The 22,922-nt window shown below is 32.8% G+C and overlaps 1 protein-coding gene across 1 annotated transcript in view; it reads right to left on the reverse strand.

Moving 5' to 3' along the window:
- The window catches only part of EPHA3 (EPH receptor A3), a 205,858-nt gene extending 183,960 nt beyond the window's left edge, over positions 1 to 21,898 (reverse strand). Inside the window, exon 1 of the mRNA XM_070943746.1 lies at positions 21,757 to 21,898. Within this exon, the coding sequence (XP_070799847.1) occupies positions 21,757 to 21,847 (91 nt within the window). The 5' untranslated portion in view covers positions 21,848 to 21,898. The remainder of the gene's footprint in view (positions 1 to 21,756) is intronic.
- Positions 21,899 to 22,922: the final 1,024 nt, after the last annotated feature.

Raw genomic sequence — 22,922 nt, forward strand, 5'->3', positions numbered from 1 at the left:
GCACTTAAGCTTGTGCTATACTTCATAATAAGTATATTGATCTGAAAGCCTTTGAAAGATTAATCATTATGATAGTTTTCATATGGACAAAATTATTAAGAATTATTTGGGATCTGTATGAAAATATAGCATTTTAGCATGTAAAGATTTAGAATTCTTCTTGAGATTTATAGGTTTCTTTGTTGTGCTTCAGGACTATAATTGTTCCTACTACAGCAACTGAACTATCAGAATCCAACTGTACTAATGAATAAAACAAAATTATTTCTGTACAAGGGAAAAGATTTTAAGTTATATTTTTATTAATGTAAATATAAACTACTAAAATCAATAAAAAGTATTGATTTTCCCTGATAGATAGATATACTTATTTTTTTTATTATTACTACATATTAAATAAATATTATTTAATGCGCACATTAAATTATCTTGTCCACATGCTACAAATTTAAGCACTGTATTTGATTTCCACCCCAACAATGTAAATCTTGTTTCACTAAAGCAAATTCTGTTCCAATCTATCCAAGAAAATCCAAAATACATTCTAACTGCATAATATCCTGTATGTAACATCAGATGTGAACTGTAGACCTATGGCGCTTGATAACTATTTCTATTATTGAGGTTTACTAAAATCTACACGACTTTTAGATGATAGCAGGAAGAAATGTATCATATAGTGGTTGTCAAAATTTTACTAGTCAATTTGGTAGCCCTACATTAGTATTATTTATTACAGCTTTTAAAGAAATCCTTAAAATTTATTGAAATATACCTTATTTATTTATATGATTTAGAACTCTGCCAACTCCAAATAATTCAGACTACTAAACAAACTTTTAAATAAAATGTCTAAAACATGCTTTCTCAAAATCAAAGGGACAAAATTTTTACTGTGGATTATTTTAAAAAAGACAAAAGATATAATAAGTGGATGAAATCAGGATTTTTAAAAAAATAAACTTTGTATGTTAGGATTATTTTTTTTTTAATTAGAAAAGGAATAAGAAACATATATAAGTAAAATAAAATAGCAGCATGTAACTGAAAATATAGCTATTTTATCCTTTTTAAGGAATAAGTGTATTTATATTATTTTTTTCTGTTGGAGGCCCAGGAAGATGGAGCTCATATTTGTATCAAGAAAATTAAGATTGCTGTTCCCATCTCCTCCTATAAAATTGAAGGTACAACAATGTTAATTGTACAATTAAATTAGTTTCTCCTGACAACCTCAACAGAATCTTCAAAGCAATGTAAGAAGAAATGATTGATAGAAATGGACATAGTGTCAAAATACAGCCCATCATTGTATTAAGAATCTGTCCACTTAAACTATTCAATTAGAAGCAAAGTTTGGGGGCAACAAAGGGTTAACTTTAACTGAAGTGCCTTTTAGATGGAGAAATATTTTTACAACCAATTTATATGAATTAAGAACAGTAAGAAATGGCATGTTATAGAAAGGATAATGTGTGAAGTTTATCACACAAAGAATCATAAAAGAATAATGGTAAAAAGTTCACTTTTAGTAAATATACAATTTCTTTCTAATAGAGGAACATTTAAGAAGCACCAATTTTTGAATTACTAAAGGAGCTTATTGTTTTTTCCAGGCTGCTCCTACTTCAGTTGCTGTTCTTGGCTATGTATCTTCATCATGAGAAGTCTCTTCTAAGATTTATACTCTATTTTTTTACCTCAAAATGAAGACTTTTTGTTGTTTCAGTTTGTTGTTTACAAGTAACTGGAGGAGCAGGCTTTCAGGGCTCTGTGCATGTGTCTCTGCTGCTGAAGTGAAGCCTGCCTCCCCAACACACAACGCACACACACACATAGAGGCACACAATGGAAACAGTTGAAGCAATTGTGAATACTCCCGCATATCTTTCAAATAATTTGTACAAATATCTTAAACATTTTAAAAAGCACATTTGGCATCTGCATAGACCATTGTAGATTGAATGTTTATAAGATCTGAAAATGAAGATCTCTCACTTCAAAGCACCCCAAAATTGCTAAAAAATGTCTATACCAAATAATTAAAATTTCTTAGGTAAGATCATTCATTTTAGAAATCTAAAAAATACACATTTCTTTCCTCTCGCTTAATGCCTATACGTCTACATCTATATGTTTTACATTAAGCTGAGGTCAAGTCTCAAGCACAATTACAAATACAATTATCTGTATTTTTGGCTGTGGTTTTTTTATTTATCTAGTGGTACTAAAAAATGGTAAATGGAAAGTACACCAAGCTTTGCATATGTTGGGAAATGAATGAATTCTTTCCTTAAACGCTCTTTTCTTTCCTAGTTAAAAAAAAAAAACTAATTAAATTATGCATACTGGCAATCTACTGCTGTAAATCAGGGTGACTTTATACTTTCAAAGTGAAATATTTAATTTGTGAAATATGTAATTTCTGCATCACCACCATGAATAATCAAACAACATTAAGTTGTTAGAGAATACTGACTGACAATCACAGAGAGTGAAAGGAGAGGATACAAAGGAATGGGGAAGGATCCACCATTTCCAGGATCTTCCCATATGCCCAGACATCTGAAATATCTGAAAAAAAAACATCTGAAAAAAAATTATTTTGAGTTCATGAAAAATGTATGATTTTGCTTCTTCACAGAAGATTCTTAAATGCTTTGGCAATTTATTTTTCAACTTTACTCTTGGGATACAAGTATATTCTAAAATATACTAGACACCAATACTGTTGACCATTAGCAACTGTGGACAGCAACAGAGCACAAAACGACCTGTTGGAAAGTAGTTCTCCAGTACAATATTTGTGGCAGGTCTTATTTACATGAGATGAAATGATAGTAATAAAAATGAGCTCCGAAAATGCATGGGATGTCTTCTGCAATTAATATTACATTAATACTGTATAATACTATATATACTAATACTATATACTGTATAAAACAGAATTCATACAGTAGTGATCTAACACTATGGAGTGCTTATCCTGAATTACTTAATTCAATTTTTGTTGTTTCACCTGAAGTATAACTCAAAGGATCTTATAATGTCATTCAATTATCCTGTAGCAAGTAAATAACTTAAAAACCATAAAACAGAGTCCTGACTGACTCTCAAATTGTGTAGCCATTTATAGACACAAACCCTGCAAAGCTACATACCTATTTGATTATTTGGCAGTAAAACCTGCCAGGCCAGTGGAACTTATTTGGAATAAACAGACATTGGAGCAGGATGCAAATTGCAAGAGTGAAAATTACCCAATTTCCTTCCCCCTAAGGGAAAAAAATAGGTTTACCCACAGTACAGAACATCAGGGTATTTACAGCCTGTTCCACCATACCAACAGACATACCAACTGGCTATTATTAACAGTGTCCTTTTCTAAAAATTCTGCTTCCAGCACATCCACCGCAAACTCAACTGTGACCAACTTCACTATTTAAGAAAAGCCACTGTTTAAGAGAAGCCACAGCCTCAACACCGGCTGATGTCCTGTTTATAAGCACGTCTCATTTGGGAACTTGAAATAAGAACAGCATAGGTCTGAAAACTTGGCTTCACTATGTATGGCATTTGGTTCCAAAGCACAACACAAACATGTGTCCTTTTACAGTCCTGAGAATTGCCCATCACTATCAAAGTGAGTATGCAAGAAATTTAAAGCCATACCTAAATTGAATTCACAGAAATGATTATAACGTTCATCCCATTATAAGGCAACAGCATATCTACCAGCCTCTAATTCAGAGTAGGCCAGTTCAAAAAGAGAATTTATCATTTCCTGCTAAGACTAAATAGAGGAAATTTTGTTTCTCTGAATCCACTATTTTCATTGGAAATGGGAAGCATCACAATCTTGAACATAATAACAGTTGTTTGTGCCATTAAACTTTGAAAACATGGTTTGTTTAAACTAAGATTAACAAAAATAAACAATGCTAAGGTTGCAGGATTAGATCTTATGTTCATTAGGATGTTCATGATTAAAATGAGAGAAGCAGCTTAGAACTAAGAGAAATTTCCTGACAGAACAATTAATCAGTGGAACAACTTGCCTCCAGAAGTTGTAAATGCTCCAACACTGCAAGTTTTTAAGATTATGTTGGATAACCATTTGTCTGAAGTGGTGTAGGGTTTCCTGCCTAAGCAGGGGGTTCGACTAGTAGACCTCCAGGGTCCCTTCCAACTCTGTTATTCTATTCTCAAATCAAGAATGTACAGTTTTAAGAAACTATTTTAAATTCAACTATCATTTAAAATATATACTCTGTACTCTATATTTCACGAAAAAAGTGAATTTTACATCTATACTCATGTAATCTCTTATTGAGTTAGAGACAAAGTAAAAATTAAAAAGGATGTCATATTCTTTAAAAACAACAAAGGGGAAAGCAACATAAGTGATTTTTTTTTTAAAGTTCCCCAGTTTTCTCTACTGCAATGCTGCTATTGGGATGGGAGAGGAAAACAGAACATGTGGTGATCTCTGTTTTGTCCTTGATAGCTAATACCAACATACAAATGCAAAAATTGTTTACATTAGATAAAAGTGTATAGATATTTTTCTTCTTTTGATACTTCACAGCTTTGAAGCTAGCTATGTGAAGCTTATCAATTATTATTCATCATCGTTATCCCTTATTATTAACCAACACTCAAAATGTAAGGAGTTTGATCACTATTCTTCCATATATTAAATTCAGCTTTCTTATCATCTAAAATAGGAACATCCCATCAATTAATAACTATACAGATATTAAATTGGATTTCATGTAAACTAAATTATTTTAAAGTAGATACTATAATTAAATTGCGTGCATATATATAACTCTGATTTATTAGAACTGTAAGCCTTGCTTGGATTTTTATATTATAATAGATTTGCAGCTTCTTTTGAAGTTAAATAGGACAAGATAAAAATCTTAAAGCACAATTTTAGAGTTTATTCCTGTATAAATAAATTCCTTATTTATTTTTGCATAATACAATTTCAAAAATTCACAATTGCTGAAAAATAGTTATTATTTATAACTATTTATAAATAATTATAAAATTATTTATGGTTTATAAATAGTTATAAAAAAGATAATCACTGAAGACAGAATTTTTTACCATCTGAACAAATTTTTCAAATGTCAGAGGAAGTGAAAGTTTTTCATTTCTTTCATTATTGTAGTTGTTAATTTTCACTTATGAGAAAAATGCTAACACAGAGAAAATCAAAGTTTTCTAAACAAAACAATAACATAAATAAATAAATAAATATGAATATACTCAAAATTAAAGCATATAATTCATATTTGGAAAGCACAGAAGCTATCCTGAGGCAGGATCCAGCTAGTCTTTGCTTGGAGGTAAAACACCACCAGAACTGTTTACAGGCACATATAATATTTAAAAACTACATGGCCCAGTTTCCATGTGTGGATAAATGCATTCACAAACTACACAAAAATGTTAGCACAGTTTAATGCTTGCTTCTTCAAAAAATGAATTTCAATTAAAATGCATAATTATAGAATTTCTCTAGCAATTCATTGTATCACCCACTGTGTAGCACAAGAACTTTTTTCAATACATTTGATTGTAATTATGAAGAAATTTATTTTTATTATGCTTCTCCAATTATTTAAAATTGGACAAGCATAATTAAATTGCATCATGCATTCAAATAACTTCAGGTATTATGCTGAATCTTAGTGCTTAAAAATTCTTTAAAACAATAGATACATCCTATGAATTAGGATGATACAACTTTCAAAATTGATTCCTAAGTGTTCAAATCTTGCATGCAACTGAGTACACCTCTTCTCTGCTACTCTTTTAAGCAAACAAATCTTTAAAATAATCTACACGCACCTGAAAAATGAAATCATTACTTTAAGGTTAAAAGCAGTGGCTCTTTAGTCTGACTGCCTGAAAAGGCTTGGGTAAAAAAAGTGATCAGTTTTTAAGATCTGAATAACCAGAAGATGAAGATATGAAAATATGAAAATAAAGAGTCAAACAAAACTGATGAAGTAAACTGGTTTTAAGATAGAGGGAAAAGGCACAATATTTGGGTATCACTATGACAAATAACTATGTTATTTCAAATAATTATGTTAAGAAATGGAATGAATTTTTTTTAAAAAAACATGCTAAAATGGGAAAAACTGCAATTGTTGGGAATAATTTATGGGACAAAGATGAATGCTGTGCTCAGAAGGATGGGTTTTTTTTGTTTTTTTGGGTTTTTTTTTTGGACAATACTGGTTTTGACAATTTTTGTACCATTAAATAATGGCAGTTAAGTTTTGCATGGCAAGAGAAAAAAGCCATGATTTAAATATAAAGCATTACAATATGCAAAGGAAAGAAGAGGATTGGATTGGATTGATCTGGTCTGAAATGGTGCTTTGCAATTTAGTGGCTTGGTTTGAAAGATTGAGTTTGCTGATAAATAAAAATTTGTTAGAATTAAAAGGATGTGACCTGAAATTTGGCTGGCATTATTTGTGGTTTGACAAAGTCATACAAACATAGGCTGTATCAAAAAGCACCTTTATGGTTCTCAGCACAAGAAGCATTTTAGAGACAAGTAATTATAGGCAAAGATGTTTAATATCATGAGATTCTAGAATTTTATTACAGAGAATATAAAATAAAATCAAAAGAACAACTGATGACCAAAGGACATGGTTGTCAATAGTTTTCATATTTACAGTTATCAGTAAATTAAAATTATACTAAAGAATTTATGTTATTGAATAATGTAAGACAGAATTTGAAATGGAAATGTATACAAATGTAGGCATGCAACTATCTAGAACAATGAAACTACAATGTATAAAGCTACTTCAAATTTATATTGGGAATGTGAATAATAAGAAGGATAATTTTATCATGCTTGTGGGCATGTAAAAAAACTATGGCACTTTGGGATTAAACTAGACAGTAATTCAGAGGATTTTTAAAATTAAAATAGCTTTTTGGATAAGAGAAAATAGTAGTCAGTCATGTCTGTCTGTCTGTCTGTCTGTCTGTCTATCCATCCATCTAAACACAGCAAGATTATTGCAGGTACAAAAATGAAAAGATCTATAATGCAAGACTGGTTGCTATCACTAGATCAAAAACTATTGATAACAAAGTTTAAGAGGAAGCCATTTACAAGAAATAGTTATTTCCTTTTCTAAATTTATGAAATTGACCCTATCCCCAGTAAACCAAACAATTACCGTACAATTATTAAACTTTATAATTTGAAACATTCAAACTCTTGAATGTTACAGGGACACAAACTGTGTCCCTCTAACTCAAATTATGCAGAATTCTATCAAATGTTCTACAACTGGCATCAGTGCACAGTCATGCATAGTTTGCTACTTTTTGAAATATTAACTGATCACCTAAAATTAACTTGGTTGCATAAATGTTGATCAGGTCTCAATATGTGGTAGCAACCAATCCTTTTTTCATCTGAATATTCAAAAAGTAATAATATATACTTGTTCCTAACAGCAAGGAAAACAACATAGAAATAATTCACCAAAACATTCATGTATTTCCAAATATTTGAATACTGGTATTAATCAATTGGCCTATTGACTGTGAGTTGCACCAATTTCCCAAATTTCAATTCTATTGTCTATCTCTGCAGCTCTTATATAGAACTGGGAAGACTGTGAAAATAATATTTCCCAATGTATTCATGCAATATTGTCCTGAAAAGAATTATCAAGATGAATCTGAAACATTGTGACCCCCCAACTCAATAACACAGGAAGAACAGATTAACTCAACAAAGCTATTTTTTCCTTCTCAAGAGCTGTGATTAAGAAAGAACACCAGATAATTGCAAGATCATTTCGTTATAAAGTGAAACCTACTGTGATAATTTTCAATTGTGGAGTATAAATTGAGAAAATTATAAAGCAAAAGAAGCTGACCACAGATGTATCTTTCAAAAAAAAAGAGTATGAATGTAATACATTTATCAATAATTACTTTCACAATTATGGCCTTGAAATAAATGTAACCCAGGCTTGCTGTACATTCTTAGTCATTGGGTTTCTTCAGAAATGTCAATTAATGGGTTACTGGAAATTATTAATTGGTTCCTGGGTATTAAAATAGAGACAACATTTCCAGAAAGTCATTAATTGACACCTCCCAAGAACATTCCAGTCACCAGCCAATCTTTTTCACATACTACAAACGCTGCAGGACAATACCCACTTCTGAACTATTCCACTAAGGAAGCCTTGCTGAGATGCAGGCAAAAAGTCTCCATAAATATGATCACTCTCTTGATATTAATTTTGGTAACCCAGAGAACTTGACTCCTTTTTTTGTACTTTTACAATTTTACATATTTGAATAATATTTAAAAGATCAGCTCTTAGACCTAAATTGTTCTTTATGAGACCTCAAGTTAACTTAATTGTTAGATGAGCCATACAAGTTGATAAATATTGTTGCCTTAAGAAAATAAACAAAAATTTACAACTGGGGCAGCATTTAGGTATTTTTAAACATTTGATGGATATATTTCCTGAAACCCTTTCTGAAAAATTTTAAAATGTAAGAGGGAAATTATAAATCCATAAAGTGTTATTTTATTAAATATGTTTAAATTAAATGCAATATTTATGAGTAGCAGCATACATCCAACCTACATGATCTCAAAGCAGTGTTAATCTTACTTATTAGGGCACCCTTAGTGACTTCGTATTTGGGAATACCCTGCTCCATTTAACATGAATGCCTTTTACTTCCATACTTCTGTAGCTTTAGAGCATTCCTTTCCTTTCCAAAATACTTATTTTCTTGAGTGAAATTTCCTTTTCTCCTTTCCTGCTCTAATTTCCTTTGCTTGTTACTTCTTAATCACGTTTTTTGCTTTGTCTAAGACAGTTTATTGTGAAAGGGAATACTTCAGTATGATGGAAACACTCTCACACAAATGCATATATCATACATACATCATACACATGTTCCTTCATTCAGATAGTTCATAGAATTTGCAAAATATATGTGTTTGTATTTTTTTCAAAGTAACAATGTCACTGTTACTTAATGGACAGATATTACATTGTTGCTTATTTTAGAACCTAATAGCAGACATCAGTCAGTCTGCTCTTGGTAAAGTACTGACTCTTCTCCAAATTCAGCATTCTTTCCAAGTGGTTAGCCATTAGCCATCTCCTTCTTCATTACTGTGTAAAGTACCAGCTGTTAAGATACTAGTCAATTAAAACAGTAACAGCAGAAAGAATGAAGACTCACATCAAGTTTTATTTTCCATTGCACCTGTTCCTTTATTTCAACACTTCACCTGCCCTTCTCTTCCCCCTCTTTTACTATTGATGAGAAAATGTTTTCATAGGTCTCCCTAATCAAAGTCAGGATTAATTCTTGGCAAATCTGATGCACAAAACTCCAATATTGCTTTAAGTCCTGCAGTGATGCAAAAGGAGGAGGTGGATATTTGACTTGTCATAATGAATTATCAACCCCAAGCAATCTGAAGAAGGAAAATGAGTTGGAGTCCTCAGGATGCCTGCAACTTCAATGTCAGATAAGTGATTTTCAGGGTTATAACTGGGAATTAAAAACCACATCAGGAGTAATTTTGGTTGTTCTTCTTGGGAAATGTTATATATCTATACTGACTTTTGAATCTAACCTGCATAAAAGCACACCAAGTTCTTTTAATTCCTCTGAGGCTTACTTGAAAAAGATGCCAGATTGAATTAGGGCTAAGAAAGTTTCCGAAGCATGATGAACTTTATAATGTACTCATAACTGCAATAAACATTTCAAAGCTATACTATGTTATCTACTGCAGTTTATAGATATTATATGTGTATTTTTTTCATAAAAAGATTTTAGATTTTTAATGAACTTTTTTAGAACTTTCTCATTAAGATACTATTGAATATTTTATATAATGGAACAACCAAAGTGTCTTGTGCCTCATCTTTAAATAGTAACAGTCCAGTAATTGATACATCACAGAGGACCTAAATGTCTTCGATCTTATCTCTCAAAAATAATTCAGTGGACGGATCAGCAGCCAATTTAGTTTTTAAAGAAACTTCTCACATAAATGTACTATACATATAAGAACCATAGCTTCCTAAACTCAACACACGGTATCACTTCTTTGCCATTTGGGGGCGGGGGAGGAAGCAATGGAACTATTTAGTTAAATATTTCCATTAAAATGGAAACAACTATCCAGATTCTGTTTTAGGAAATAATATGAACCTTTCCAAGAATTAGCATGTTTTATTCCTGTGTTTGAAATATTGTGATTAAAGGCTTTTTTTCTCTGAGAAAAAAAAAATCCATCCAATTGCTTGCAGTTTAATGTTTAGGGATATTTCTCTCACAAAGTCTATACCTGTCTGCTTAAAACTAAATGTTATTGCCTTCCATGGTGCTTACTCCTAGGTTTGAAGCCTAAAAAAGATTTAACAATATTTGTAAAACATATCACAGCTTTCAATTATTTTGTTGTATTTAAAATGTATAATTACATAGTTCCAAATACAATTAAGCACACATTGTAAAATCAGATCAGTAGGTGAATATGACCCAGAGTCATGAACTTCCAACATGACTATTGTCAGCTTTTCTTGATTTTATTAGTGGTTTAAGAGGCTCAACAATTCATTAAACATTTTTAAAACAGATTTTGTTTTTCTGCCATGATTGCTTGCAACTTTATTGCAGTGTTGTTATTCTATTCCCAAATATCAGCATCACATATTTTTCTTTTACCTTAATGCCAAGCTGGAAAAATATTTCTCCCTTCATTCTACCTTTTCATCCTTTCCCAGAAATTCTAAATTCTTATCCATCTGAATATAATTATTTAGATCACAAGTTTGACTTTATTTGTCCATACAGTTTTACAAGTCAGAAACTGCCCAATTCTGAAATGATCTTCATATCCATGGGAAATTTTGTCATAACTGGGAGAAAGGTCCTTTTGTTCTGTCTTGTATTCTAAAAAACATTCAAATCCTGTTCTAATACTTTCATCTAAGGTCGGGCCAACAAAAATCCAATGTCATATCAGCCATATAGGTCAGGAATACTTTTATTTTAACAGCTACAGTTACAGAATCTTGCAAGTCTGAAAGTTGTTTTTTCCAAACTTTCAGTGTGAACTAGAAAGGGGTGTGAAATGTTTATTCAAAGTAGATTTTTTGAATGGGATCAAATCGAGCTTGTCTAATCATTGCCTTAGTACAGCTCTTTTTTCTGTCCTTCAGAGACATTTCCTATATCCTCCATATATAGATTGCTTGAAGATAATTGATTAAAATGGTTCTATTAGCAAATGAGACGTATTGTGGGAATCAAAGCTGTTGCTTATAGTTCAGAGTGCACAATTTCGGGGAATAGGGGAACTGAGGGCCATATTTGAAATTTGATTTACATGCTCAAAGAGCCATGCTCCAAACAGTGGATGCTGCCAGAACAAAAATAAAATAATTATGGTTAATATTATTGTTAATCTTGCATTAAAATATAATTTGAATTATGGAAGGCCTCACTTTGCAAAGATCTAGTGACGGCATATTTCCAACGAAAAGGAAATAGGGGAATATAGGATAAACATAAGTAAACTGATGGAATATGCAACTATTAGCCTAATGGAAATGAAGGAGGAGAGTGACGGGGAGGAAGAATAATTACGAGAGTTTGTCCAAAGGATATTTAAATTTTCATTCATTCACACTGAGATGCATGACAAACTGTCACTATTATGGTAGCTCAATTTCAAAAATAAGCTACTGAAAACCTAATCAATTATTGTAATGGTATCTGTTGATAAAGAAGCCAAAGAATGGTTCTAGTTGCCCCCAAGTTATTTCCTCATACACAACTAATTTAATGTGGATATAAGGATGGGGGACAGCATGCTGATACAATTTAAAAAATCCATTGAGTGTCACATTGAAGAAAACAGGATGCTTTTGCTGAATCCAACTTGTTGATGTCACCAAGAAGTTATTTTTTATTGTTTAACAGAATTTATGAGGTAATTAATTTAGAACATATGTGCTTTGCTATTCGCATTTTCTTAAAAAAAAAAATGCCCCAGTTTAATTTGCTTCCCTTAAACAAGCAAAAATTATATACATTCTCACACATTTATGACATTTGAAATAGCTTAATTAAGGTAAATAAAAATAGTAATAGTAATAAGGGCTACTGGAGCCTCTCTTACTTGACCCACCAAAATTTTGTATGTCTTCATCTCTTATTCCAGTACCTTGCAGGCTGGGTACAAATCTTTTTTCTCAGACTATGCAGATGCAGTGACCCTATTTATTTTTTTGATTTTTCTTGACTAGGAAGCAGGTGTTCTCTGGCCTATTTCATTTCCCCCATAACTCAACACCATACTCTTGAGGCAACTCTTGTCCCAATGTGGTTATTTCCTAAACTACTTTTTCACCCATGCAATTCATGGAGCACTTGCAGATAGCTCTGACAGGACATACTTTTGTACAGTATATCCCACCTTTTACCATGTTTCAAACAGGGTGCATAGTTGATGAATCTGGCATGAGACTAATGATATGTATTATTGCCTTTTTGTAGCAGTTGCATTCAGATTTAGTCAGTTGAAACCATTATTAAATTAAGCTATATTGATTTAAGGGCTGCCACAAGGAAGAAGGTGTTAACTCATTCTCCAAAGCACCTGAAGGCAAGACAAGAATCAATGGGTGGAAAGTAATCAGGGAGAGAACCAAGCTAGAACTAAGGAGACATTTCCTGACAATGAGAATATTATCCAGTGGAACAGCTTGTCTCCAGATGTTGTGGGTGCTCCAACACTGGAAGTTTTTAAGAACCATTTGTCTAAACTGATATAGGGTCTCCTGCTTGAGCAAGGGGTTGGATTAGAAGATCTGCAAGATCCCTTCCAACTCTGTTATTCTATTGTTATTCTGTTCTTCTTTTTAAATAGTCTATTAATTCATTGCCTTTTGATAATAATTCAGCCCAATATTTTATTCATTAATATGTAAGTAGGGTAGAGGATACAATACAAAGCAGCATAAAATTAAAATATTAGACCTTCTCTGTTCTTGGAAGACAAGTATGTTGGGCTATAATTAGCACTCGGAGAGGAACACTATGTCTGTGGAATAGATTGCTAAGTCAAAAAAGCAGTCCACAAAAAGAAATGAAAAAAAAAAAAACCCACCTTGTAGCTTTTTCCAATATTATCGTATTGTACCTAAAAGTCACCAGGACTGAGCTCAAGTAGAAGAACATTTTACAAAGAGACAATTCTAATACCTTCTGAAAAACAAAAAGTATTTTTAAAGTACTCTAATTCTAAAAATAGCTGTAAAAATTTCTTTGCCGATTTGAGAAGTGGTGCGAAGTTTTCTCTGAAACTATGTTGATAAATCCAGAATATTGTTTCTGAAAAAATGAAAAATAATGAATCAACAATTCTAATAAAAATTGAAATGTAAAGTATTTCAGCAAATGAAAATCATATAGGAATAGCATTGTATTTTGTTTTTCTTAAAGTTTTAATGTCTATATATCAGATAGTCTTATCCTCACATGACAGTACTTTTAGATTCAGTAGAGCTCGTATCTCTGTAAACTTGCATACAACTGTACAAAATAGAAATTCACAAAAGCAAAGCTGAATTTTACCTGGATTTGTAGAAGTGATACAAATATAAAGAAAAAAATATTTTGAGAATATCACTATTACATTATAATGTAATGTTTCATATTTGTTTTTATCTATATATTTAGATCCGGCAAAGTGCTAGACAATAGATTTGTTATTCCCCAAATTCCTTATTTCTGTAAAAGCAACCTAAACAAAATGATAAAATGCACAAGTTGATAGGCTGATTTGTGTATAAAAATTTTCAACACTGAGTTCTGAAAACAGAACCGGACTTTCTTAAGAATACCAAATGAGTTCACCTAATGTAATTGAATGCTATAATTCTCTCCCACATGCAAGCTTATTTCACTTTCAAACTTCTTGTACATTTCCACTACTGTTTGTTTGGTGGGCTTTTATTCTTTTCCCAATATTTTTTCCACCAGATTAATGGGATTTTCTTCCTCACTCTGCCCGAAACAGCAGGATATACATTACTTTACAAAAAAGCTGCCTAAAAGTTTTCACTTACAGTGCATCAGTTTGAATAATGTCTCCCCACGTTAAAGAATTAATTTTGTATGGTTTCGTTAATCCTCAACAAGGGCTTGGTAGGCTAGTCTTTAGTCTTTTGTTGCTCTCTCCCAGCAGTTCCTTTCAAGTAGTATGATCTTTATTTTTATATCTCAATTGCTTTTTACCAACCTATTTGCTATTTGTAAATTTTGCAAGCAAGCTGAAATGTAAAACTTTGGAAATGTAATGGATTTCAGTCAATAGCATTTCAGGACAGCAAGATGTTATTGCTTCATTTCCAAAATCAAGTTAAAATCATAGTCATTTACTGGAGCCTTGGGCTTCATTGATTGTATTGCATTTTTCACTGGGTTTATGTTGATTTGTTTAATTGACTGCATACAACTGAAAATAGTCTCTGGATTAGGCAATTTCTGAATAATTCTATGTAATTAATTAATTGATTAATTGATTAACCTGATGCCACATTCAGTTCAGATTTTCAGATGGTTTTAATCATAGTTAAATTATTGCAACACATTTATTTGGGAAGCCCAGTAGGCTTTTTATAGCCAAAGTACTACAAATTTTAAGTATCCAACTTCAACGATAGAATTAAGGCCTCAGAATATTTCCTGTTTCAAATTAATTTAAATTAAGTATGGTTGGATTATAGTAAACGCTTTTATTTTTAAATAGTTACATGTTAATGGTTCATTCAAAATAATTTTTCAAGGATATGTTGTATGCAGCTAAATCTAGAAATTAAGATCCACTGGAATAAAGTATCCTTTAACATTTTTACTTTAATGCAGAAAATATAACAGTTAACTGCTCAATAGTTTGTGCACTGATTATAATTTGAATTTAAACCCAATTTAAAACAAACACCTACTTTTTAGTTATTTTTTTTCTTTTAAATAAATAAGTTTGTGTGTATGTATAAAGTTTATTTATACTTATAAAATATTTAAAAGAAAGAACATTAAAATATATGTATTTGTTTTAGAATTGAATGTATATATCTACATATATAAATTAGAATATATTGGAGACAGCAGAATAGAAGAGAAACTATTGGAGAAAAATTACAAAATACAAGTAGAAGTAGAATAACTGTGGCAAAAGAAAGTAAAGATAGTACCAATAGTAATAGACACCTTTGGTACAATTCCAAACATCTGGAGCACCACTTGAACACCATCGGAATTGACAAACCACCATGAGTCAATTGTAAAAAAACAGATTCACTTGAAACACCATACATTCTGTGACAATATTTTTAATATTATTTCAAAACAACATATCTCTATCCTGGGTCTTTGATAAGAATTCAACAGGTAGACAACAATGCTAAATCCAATCTAAACATCTAGCTAAATATCTAGCTGTGACCAACCATAATAAGACAGCCTTAATATCTTTGTTTAGAAGTCGATTACACTTAAAGAGGGAAATAGTTGAATTTAAGTCTAAGATTTATGTATTTTTATTTAAAAATATCTGAATGTCACTCTTATAGAATATTGATTTTAATGCAATCTCTCTGTCTCTCTCTCTCTGTCTCTCTCTCTCTCTCTCTCTCTCTTTCTTTCACACACACACACACACACACACACACACCAGAATTCCTAACTTTATTTTTCCTGGTAGCAAATCCCAAAGGACCCAGTGAGCTTCAAATTTGAGTAAGCAAGCTAGGATATAACTATGGGTTTTACTCGGATTATTATACCCTAAAGTTCTTTTTGATAATTTCAATACAAGGAATTAAATGCGCACTTTTTAATCTCTTCTATGACAATAGGAGTTTACTCTTTTATATCATCTACACCTCCATTATGTAAACAAATAGTTCAATAGAAATCAAGTGTGGTTGTAATATAAATAAACTGAATCGTGCCTAGCTGAACAGCAAGCGCCTTAATTCAAAAATTCTGCCATCCTCTACTCTTGCTGTTGATAAAAGCTCTGTAGTGACCCTTGCTGGTGATAAATACCAGACTCCTCATGGCAAAAGAAAAAAAAAATCCTGCATTTTTGCTATTATACCTTTCATTCAGTAACAATTATCTCAATCAAACAAGTTTGATTGATGAAAAATGGTGCAATCTTGAGCAAAAGGGAAGGAAATTTATTGCACAGAAACAAAATTTGCTTCATACTACATTTATCCAGAAGGACAATGTTTTAATTCCTACATTTTGACAAATATTACTAAAGATAATATCCTTTATACTAATCATATGGATTTTTATGAAATGGCAAACCCTTACGACATGTTTTGATTTCTAAAGACTTTTTCTTCAAAGAAGTTTCTTACTGCTTATTTAAAGCTGACTGGTTTCTAAAGTTTTCTGTACTTTAGTTCTTTAACCCTTTATTTTAATTTCTTCCACCAGCATTTGCTTAGTTTTTTCTAAGTGCCACACAAGGTCTTGGTTAAGTTATGATAGCAGTTTACATTTGGCTTATATTTATCATGTGTTCTAAATTCAAAATGTCTCATTCAACAGGCTGCAAGTTTATCCAATGAATCAATCATTGTTAGAAAATATCAAGACAAACAAGATTCTAAAGTAGAACTTTTACCTGTATTAAGAATCCATTGAAGTTGAATGGCTTATAAATTCAAATAAATAAACATTAACCTAAACTTGAAATAGGAAAAAGTAGTTGACAAAATTTTGAGTTTTATATTGACGTAACTTTTAAGGGCTATTAGGTGAATCATATCTGGAAAAAATATAGGGGCACTCTTTACTCCTTGGCTGACCAGGTATGGCATGCCCAATTCTATACTACTACTACAGTAGGCATTATAATGTATTCCAGTTATTGTTGGAGCAACCAAAGCACCTTTTGAAAACTGTCCTGGGATTCTGCATTACAACTGTGATTATTTAGTTTTATAGCAGCAGTTTCATTCAGGCACAGCACTAATACACATGCCTGCCTAAATGCTGTTTTTTAATGTGATAGAATAATGCTAAACTTTTAAGCAGATCAGAAATTGGTCAAATCGTTACACCTATATATACTTGAACTATTTTAAACCCCTGTCATTCGGACTGGCTTAACAGCAGGGATTAAACAGGCATCAGCAGGGTTTAATAAGTGAGAAGATGAAGAGCTAGATAGCTATAAAACTGGAATTTTAATTATGCTGAGTCTTGTAAAAGCTTTCTCTATCATTCAGGTGATATCAGTTTTGCCTTTCATTTTTAAAAACTTCTTTTATCTCATACTGAAAAATGTACATTATAATGAAATAAAATTCCAGAAATGGGATCCATTATAAGCCTCGTAATGACTGGCTACTTCTCTAAACAATAAGTACATGAGAGCATACAATTGCAATTGCTTTGCTCTCCTTAAACTTGATGTATGACTTCTGCAGAAAAACTGAAGAATATTCCAGAGGATTAATTTTTTAAAAATGCATACAAGCACAACATAAATAATATTACTTGTAACTATTTGCTTTGTTTGAAGGAAAACAAAAGTATAATTTTGTTAGAGGTTTTTTGAATATAGATTTAATACAAACTTATATACAAACATTATATATATATATATATATATATATATATATATATATATATATATATATATATATTTGGGTTGCTCGTGTATTCCTGATCTAATTCATTGCTACTAACTTCACAAACTTTAAAACTACTATTAAACATTATTTTTGGAGACCAATGTAGCTAACTACTGAACAAATGTAGTTATATAGTTATAACAAAGTGGTTAGAAGGAAATATTCACACATTGTAACCAGAACTACAAATATATTGTAAACTGAAATACTTTGTGTTACTTGTTTACCAAAGTACAGCCTGATGGTAACCATGAACAGATGTATATTTCTAGTGACTTGGAAACGGTAGGGAGTGAAAATTGTATTCATAAGAAATTCTTTATGTGAGATTTGAGAGGTTAAAAGAAGTTTCCTGTCTGCATAGTCAAAATATTATTGAAGCAATTCAGGTTGTCAGTAAAAGATTAAACCAATTTGCTGATAATCCTGTTAATGACCCAGGTCAAGTGTTAACTGTTGCAGGTTATAAAACAGTTAAATTAAGGTTGCCGGTAACCAGGAGCAAATAGTATCATTATAGAAATGGATTAAGGGAAAAAAGTTACAAAATTGCAATTATTATTATTTGATTGATGATGCAAAAAGTGCAACTTTAACATGTTTCCAATTAAAGTGGGGGGATCTGTATTCCAGAAAATCTAGGAGACTCTTGAAAAATCCATCTTGAATTGAAAAAAGAGGGGAGTTATAAGTATGTGCTTTTAGACTTAAATTTCTATTATTATTTTAAAAAATCTATTCAAAGCTCAGCAAGGAATAAATTCTATTCATTATTAAGACATTAATTTCTATAACAATTTACTGTTAACAGCTACAAGATTAACTCTTCACAACTTTTTCTATTTATAATCAATATATTTAGAAACAATTTGAGATTATTTAAATGCCTCTATGACTCAATACACAATATTCATCCTTAGAACATATTTCAATTTAATTAATATTATATTATAAATAGCACTGAAGAAAATTACATTTTACCATGTCTTTGCTTAATTGGAATTTCAATGAAAGATATCATATGGTCCTATTCAGAATGGCTATAATATATATTTTGTGTAATATGCCACATAACCACAGCAATCAAATTATATGGGAAACAAATGCTTTTTTAAAAAGAAATAGATACACACGCCTAAAAGTAATCAGTTAACACAAGTATGTATAAGTTGGTATCAACTCAGTTCATACAAATAATTTGCTCTGCTCTTCTGAAGAATCATAGATCAAATCATATGTAGAGCTCCAAAATAATTTTTAAGTGTTTTGATCATTAATTCACCAGTAGATGGTATGAAGAAAAGGATTAATCCTTGTATGTCCATTCAGGTCCTATTATTGCAATATGGCTAATTTACAGGTAATTAAATTTATTTATTTGTTTGTTTGTTTGTTTGTTTAGATTTATATGCCGCCCTTTCTCCAAAAGGACTCAGGGCAGCTGACAACAACTGCAAGTTTAGTTTCTATATTTATAGGCATGCACTCTTAACAAATTCAGAAAATAGTGACTGTTTTCATCAGTGCTATTTATAATATAGTTATAATATAGTTATGTTATTTTATAAACAGTTCAAATATAGAGAAATTATGCCAAATAATACAGTTTAAAATATATTTTTATTTGAATGTCTGAGAAAACATCAAATGGACTCAAACAGAAACACATTTTTCTATATTTTATTGTATATTTATTTATTTATTTATTTATTTATTTATTTAAATTTCTATACCGCCCTTCTCCAGAATAGGACTCAGGGCGGTGAACAGCCGAAATATTTTCCCTATATTTATTCTATATAATACACCTAATTCAAATTACATAAATTTAAAACTTAATATTACTTATAATATACTTATTTCAAAGTTTGGACAATTTAAATAAATGTTGTTGCTTTACATTTAAAAATTAAAGATATAGCTTACTCAGCTAGGTTATTATGATACTAAGAAATATTATATAGAATCTATTATTGCCCATCAATCCCAAAAGTAAGAAACAAAGAAAGGGGGGAGGGAATCCAACTACATAGACTGGAGAAAGAAAACATATTGTCCAAACAATATCTTCTGTGGACAATGAATTCAATTTTCAGCCAAATTCAAATAGCAAAAAGCAATACACACACACACACACACACACACACACACACACACACACACATAAAATAACAGATATAACAGATACAAACCTAAGGGGTTTATATAGTAACTGTTGCTATCTTAATATGTAATATGATTTGCCTGCCAACACACTAGGTGGTTTATTGCTCTATTGTGTATTATCCTTGAGTTTTGCTGATAAGACTTTTACCTAACTCCAGAATGGTCTCTCCAGAAAGAGATTTCCTATCAGCTACACACATTCTACTCATTATTTGATTCCAATATATATAGTCAAATTATACACACACATACACTGAATGTGGTTTTACAAGGGAGATTTTTTTTCTTTTAAGACGAAATAAACTGGCTGTTTTCTTACAAAAATCATTTCTGCATTGTTCCTGAATATAGCACTCCTCAAAGCAGAACCAATAAACAAATAAATAACTCTTGTCTTTTCCTGTTGCAAATGCAAGACAAAACAAAAACATTTAGAAATCCCTTAAACTAGCAGTGATCAAGCAGGTGCAACATTGTACAGTTACTGGATATGAATTATCCCCACCCTTTTGGCCTGTAGGTTTTGTACACACAAAGTGTGTTTGGATAGTCATGTTGAAGATTGAATGCTTAACGCTGTAACTTCAATGAGATATTACGGAATATATGTGGAATATCTTCTATTATTTTTGGAAAACATCTATTCAATGTTCATATTTTCCTTCAAAATATAGCTTTTGGAATCCCAGTAACAATTTCTTACCCATATTGTACCTATTTAAATTGATTATAACATTCAATTTACATAGCAAAATAAGTGATACCCCTAAGTCACACCAAAGAGAAGTGGTTTTTTTTTTTTTAAAAAAAAAGCAACGTTTCATTACATCTAAAGTTTATGCCGCAAACTAATAAAGCAACGCTTTAAAATGCAAACATTAATTTCTATAACATTTTTTTTTTTAAAAAAAGTGGGTGTACTGGGCTTTTCTTTAATTAATTATTTCCGTGGAATGATTCGGTGCAATTACGTCACAATGATAGGTGTAAATGAGTCACCAGCTGCGATCTCTGCAAAAAGAAGTCTTTGCCCTAATAAACTCGTGGGAGATCTCCCGAGTAAAACAGGTTGCCTTCCTTCCCATCATTAGTCCAGATAAAACCACGTCTCTAGTTACTTGACTCAAAAGAAAAGGCGATACGGGATTAGCATCGGTTTTTGTTTTTTTTTTTGGTTTTTTTTTGGGAAGCACCGTCTCATTTCTCCAAATCTACTCTTTGTTCCTCTTCCTTTTTGGCTTTCACCAAAAAAAAAAAAAAATAGTTGCACGCCGCGTAGTTTACTCTTCCTCCCCTCCTTAGAGGGCAGGCGATCGCATGGTATAGGACTTCCCCGGGAAGGTTTCTCTGCGCCATCACACTTATGCTAATAATCAAACATACACGCCCTATTCATTATAACCTGGATCCAAGTCACTTCGCACCGGCACCCGCTTCGACGCGCGACAGTCAAGCCGCAGCTGATGCAAAACACCGAGAGCTCGCCCGGCTCTCTTTCACCTGCATCTTCCCCAAGAGGGAACTAAAGGGACTCGGGTCCGTCACAGCCAACGAGCCACCAGGCGCGTCCGAACCAACTTTGCCAATCTGCGCCCATTCATAGCTACACCCACCAAAAAAAAAAAAAAAAAAAAAAAACGCCCAGCGGCTGGTCCGGGATAAACGCAGCTCAGCTTTTATCGCTCTTCTTCAGTGGCCCACGCGGACCACCTTAATAAAAAAAAAAAAAGAGCAACCAGCCCTTGGACCAGGTTGGCAAGCGAGGCATTTAACTCCCGGCTTTCCGAAAAGCGGCGCCTCCTCCTCGGCGGCTTACCTTCGTTGGTTGGGTAAAAACTCAGATCTGCCAAGCAGCCGAGCGTAGATCCCAGGAGGAGGAAGAGGAGGCTGGGGAAGTGACAATCCATGCTGTGGCTGGTGCAGAGGGCAGCGCGAGCTGCATCTCTTCCCGGAGCATGCCACTGATGTGAGCGCTCTGATGGCAGGAGAAGTTACCATGCTCCGCTCGCAGCCTGATGTCAAGTTTGACACTGGGAATGAGGAGGAGTCTCGCGGACTGCCTGGGCTGCCGGCACTTTGCCGGCCGGTGCGCCGGGTCCTAGCGCCGTTTCTTTCCTTCCAGCAAGCAAAGCCGCGCGGGGAGGTGGGGGGGGGGGGGGAATCCCGGAGGCTCAAAAGCGACCGAGCGGTGAATGAGAAAGGAGGAGCGTTTTGCAGGAAAACGGCCGGGGAGGTGGGTGGCTGGGTGGGTCTGTGCGTGGTGGGCAGCGGACTTCGCGACCAAACCCCTCCTTGTTTGGAGCGCCCTTTTGATTGAAATAAAATAAAATAAAATAAAATAAAATAAAATAAAATAAAATAAAATAAAATAAACACCCCTAAAAAACAAGTGACGGCTTTGATTCTAACCGAGGCGCGGCGTTATTAATAGTACCCCCCCCCCACTCACACACACACACACACCCTGACCTCCGCTTTTGTTTCGGCCAAATCCAAAGTAACAGCCGTGCCGTACAGCATAAGCGAAAAATGAGTCCGGAGGTGTAGTATGGTGAGGGGTGTGGGGGGGTGGAGAGTAGGAAACATCTCGGACAAAATCCTCGTGGAAAATCTCCGAGCTTTGCCCTCTTGAGATGTGCTGCAGTTTTACTTAGCCTCTGCACTTTGGAGGTAACTCAGCAACTCCGTCTAGTCTGCAAACCTCCGCCTTCCGACGATACTCTGACCTGAGGTGATTTAAACGGCCCTTTTCTCGGTTAACCCAGTTAAACTGCGACCCCCACCGCTCCCGCTGAACTAAGAGCTAATCACATGAGATGGGTTCGCAGCCCAACCTACCAGGCTAATATGCGGTTGGCTAACTAACCAGTAGGCTAGATTTGTTTCATTGGTCTAAATCCTGCAAAGCCCAAGCTCGGCTGCTAGGGGGAGGGGGAGACGGGGTGAATCTTTCTATGGGAGGGAGGGAGAGGGGAGAGAGAG

Source organism: Pituophis catenifer, unplaced genomic scaffold (genome assembly GCF_029215685.1).
Source record: "Pituophis catenifer annectens isolate HBS135680 unplaced genomic scaffold, rPitCat1.0.hap2 SCAF_4, whole genome shotgun sequence".
NCBI classification, from domain to species: Eukaryota; Metazoa; Chordata; class Lepidosauria; order Squamata; family Colubridae; genus Pituophis; species Pituophis catenifer.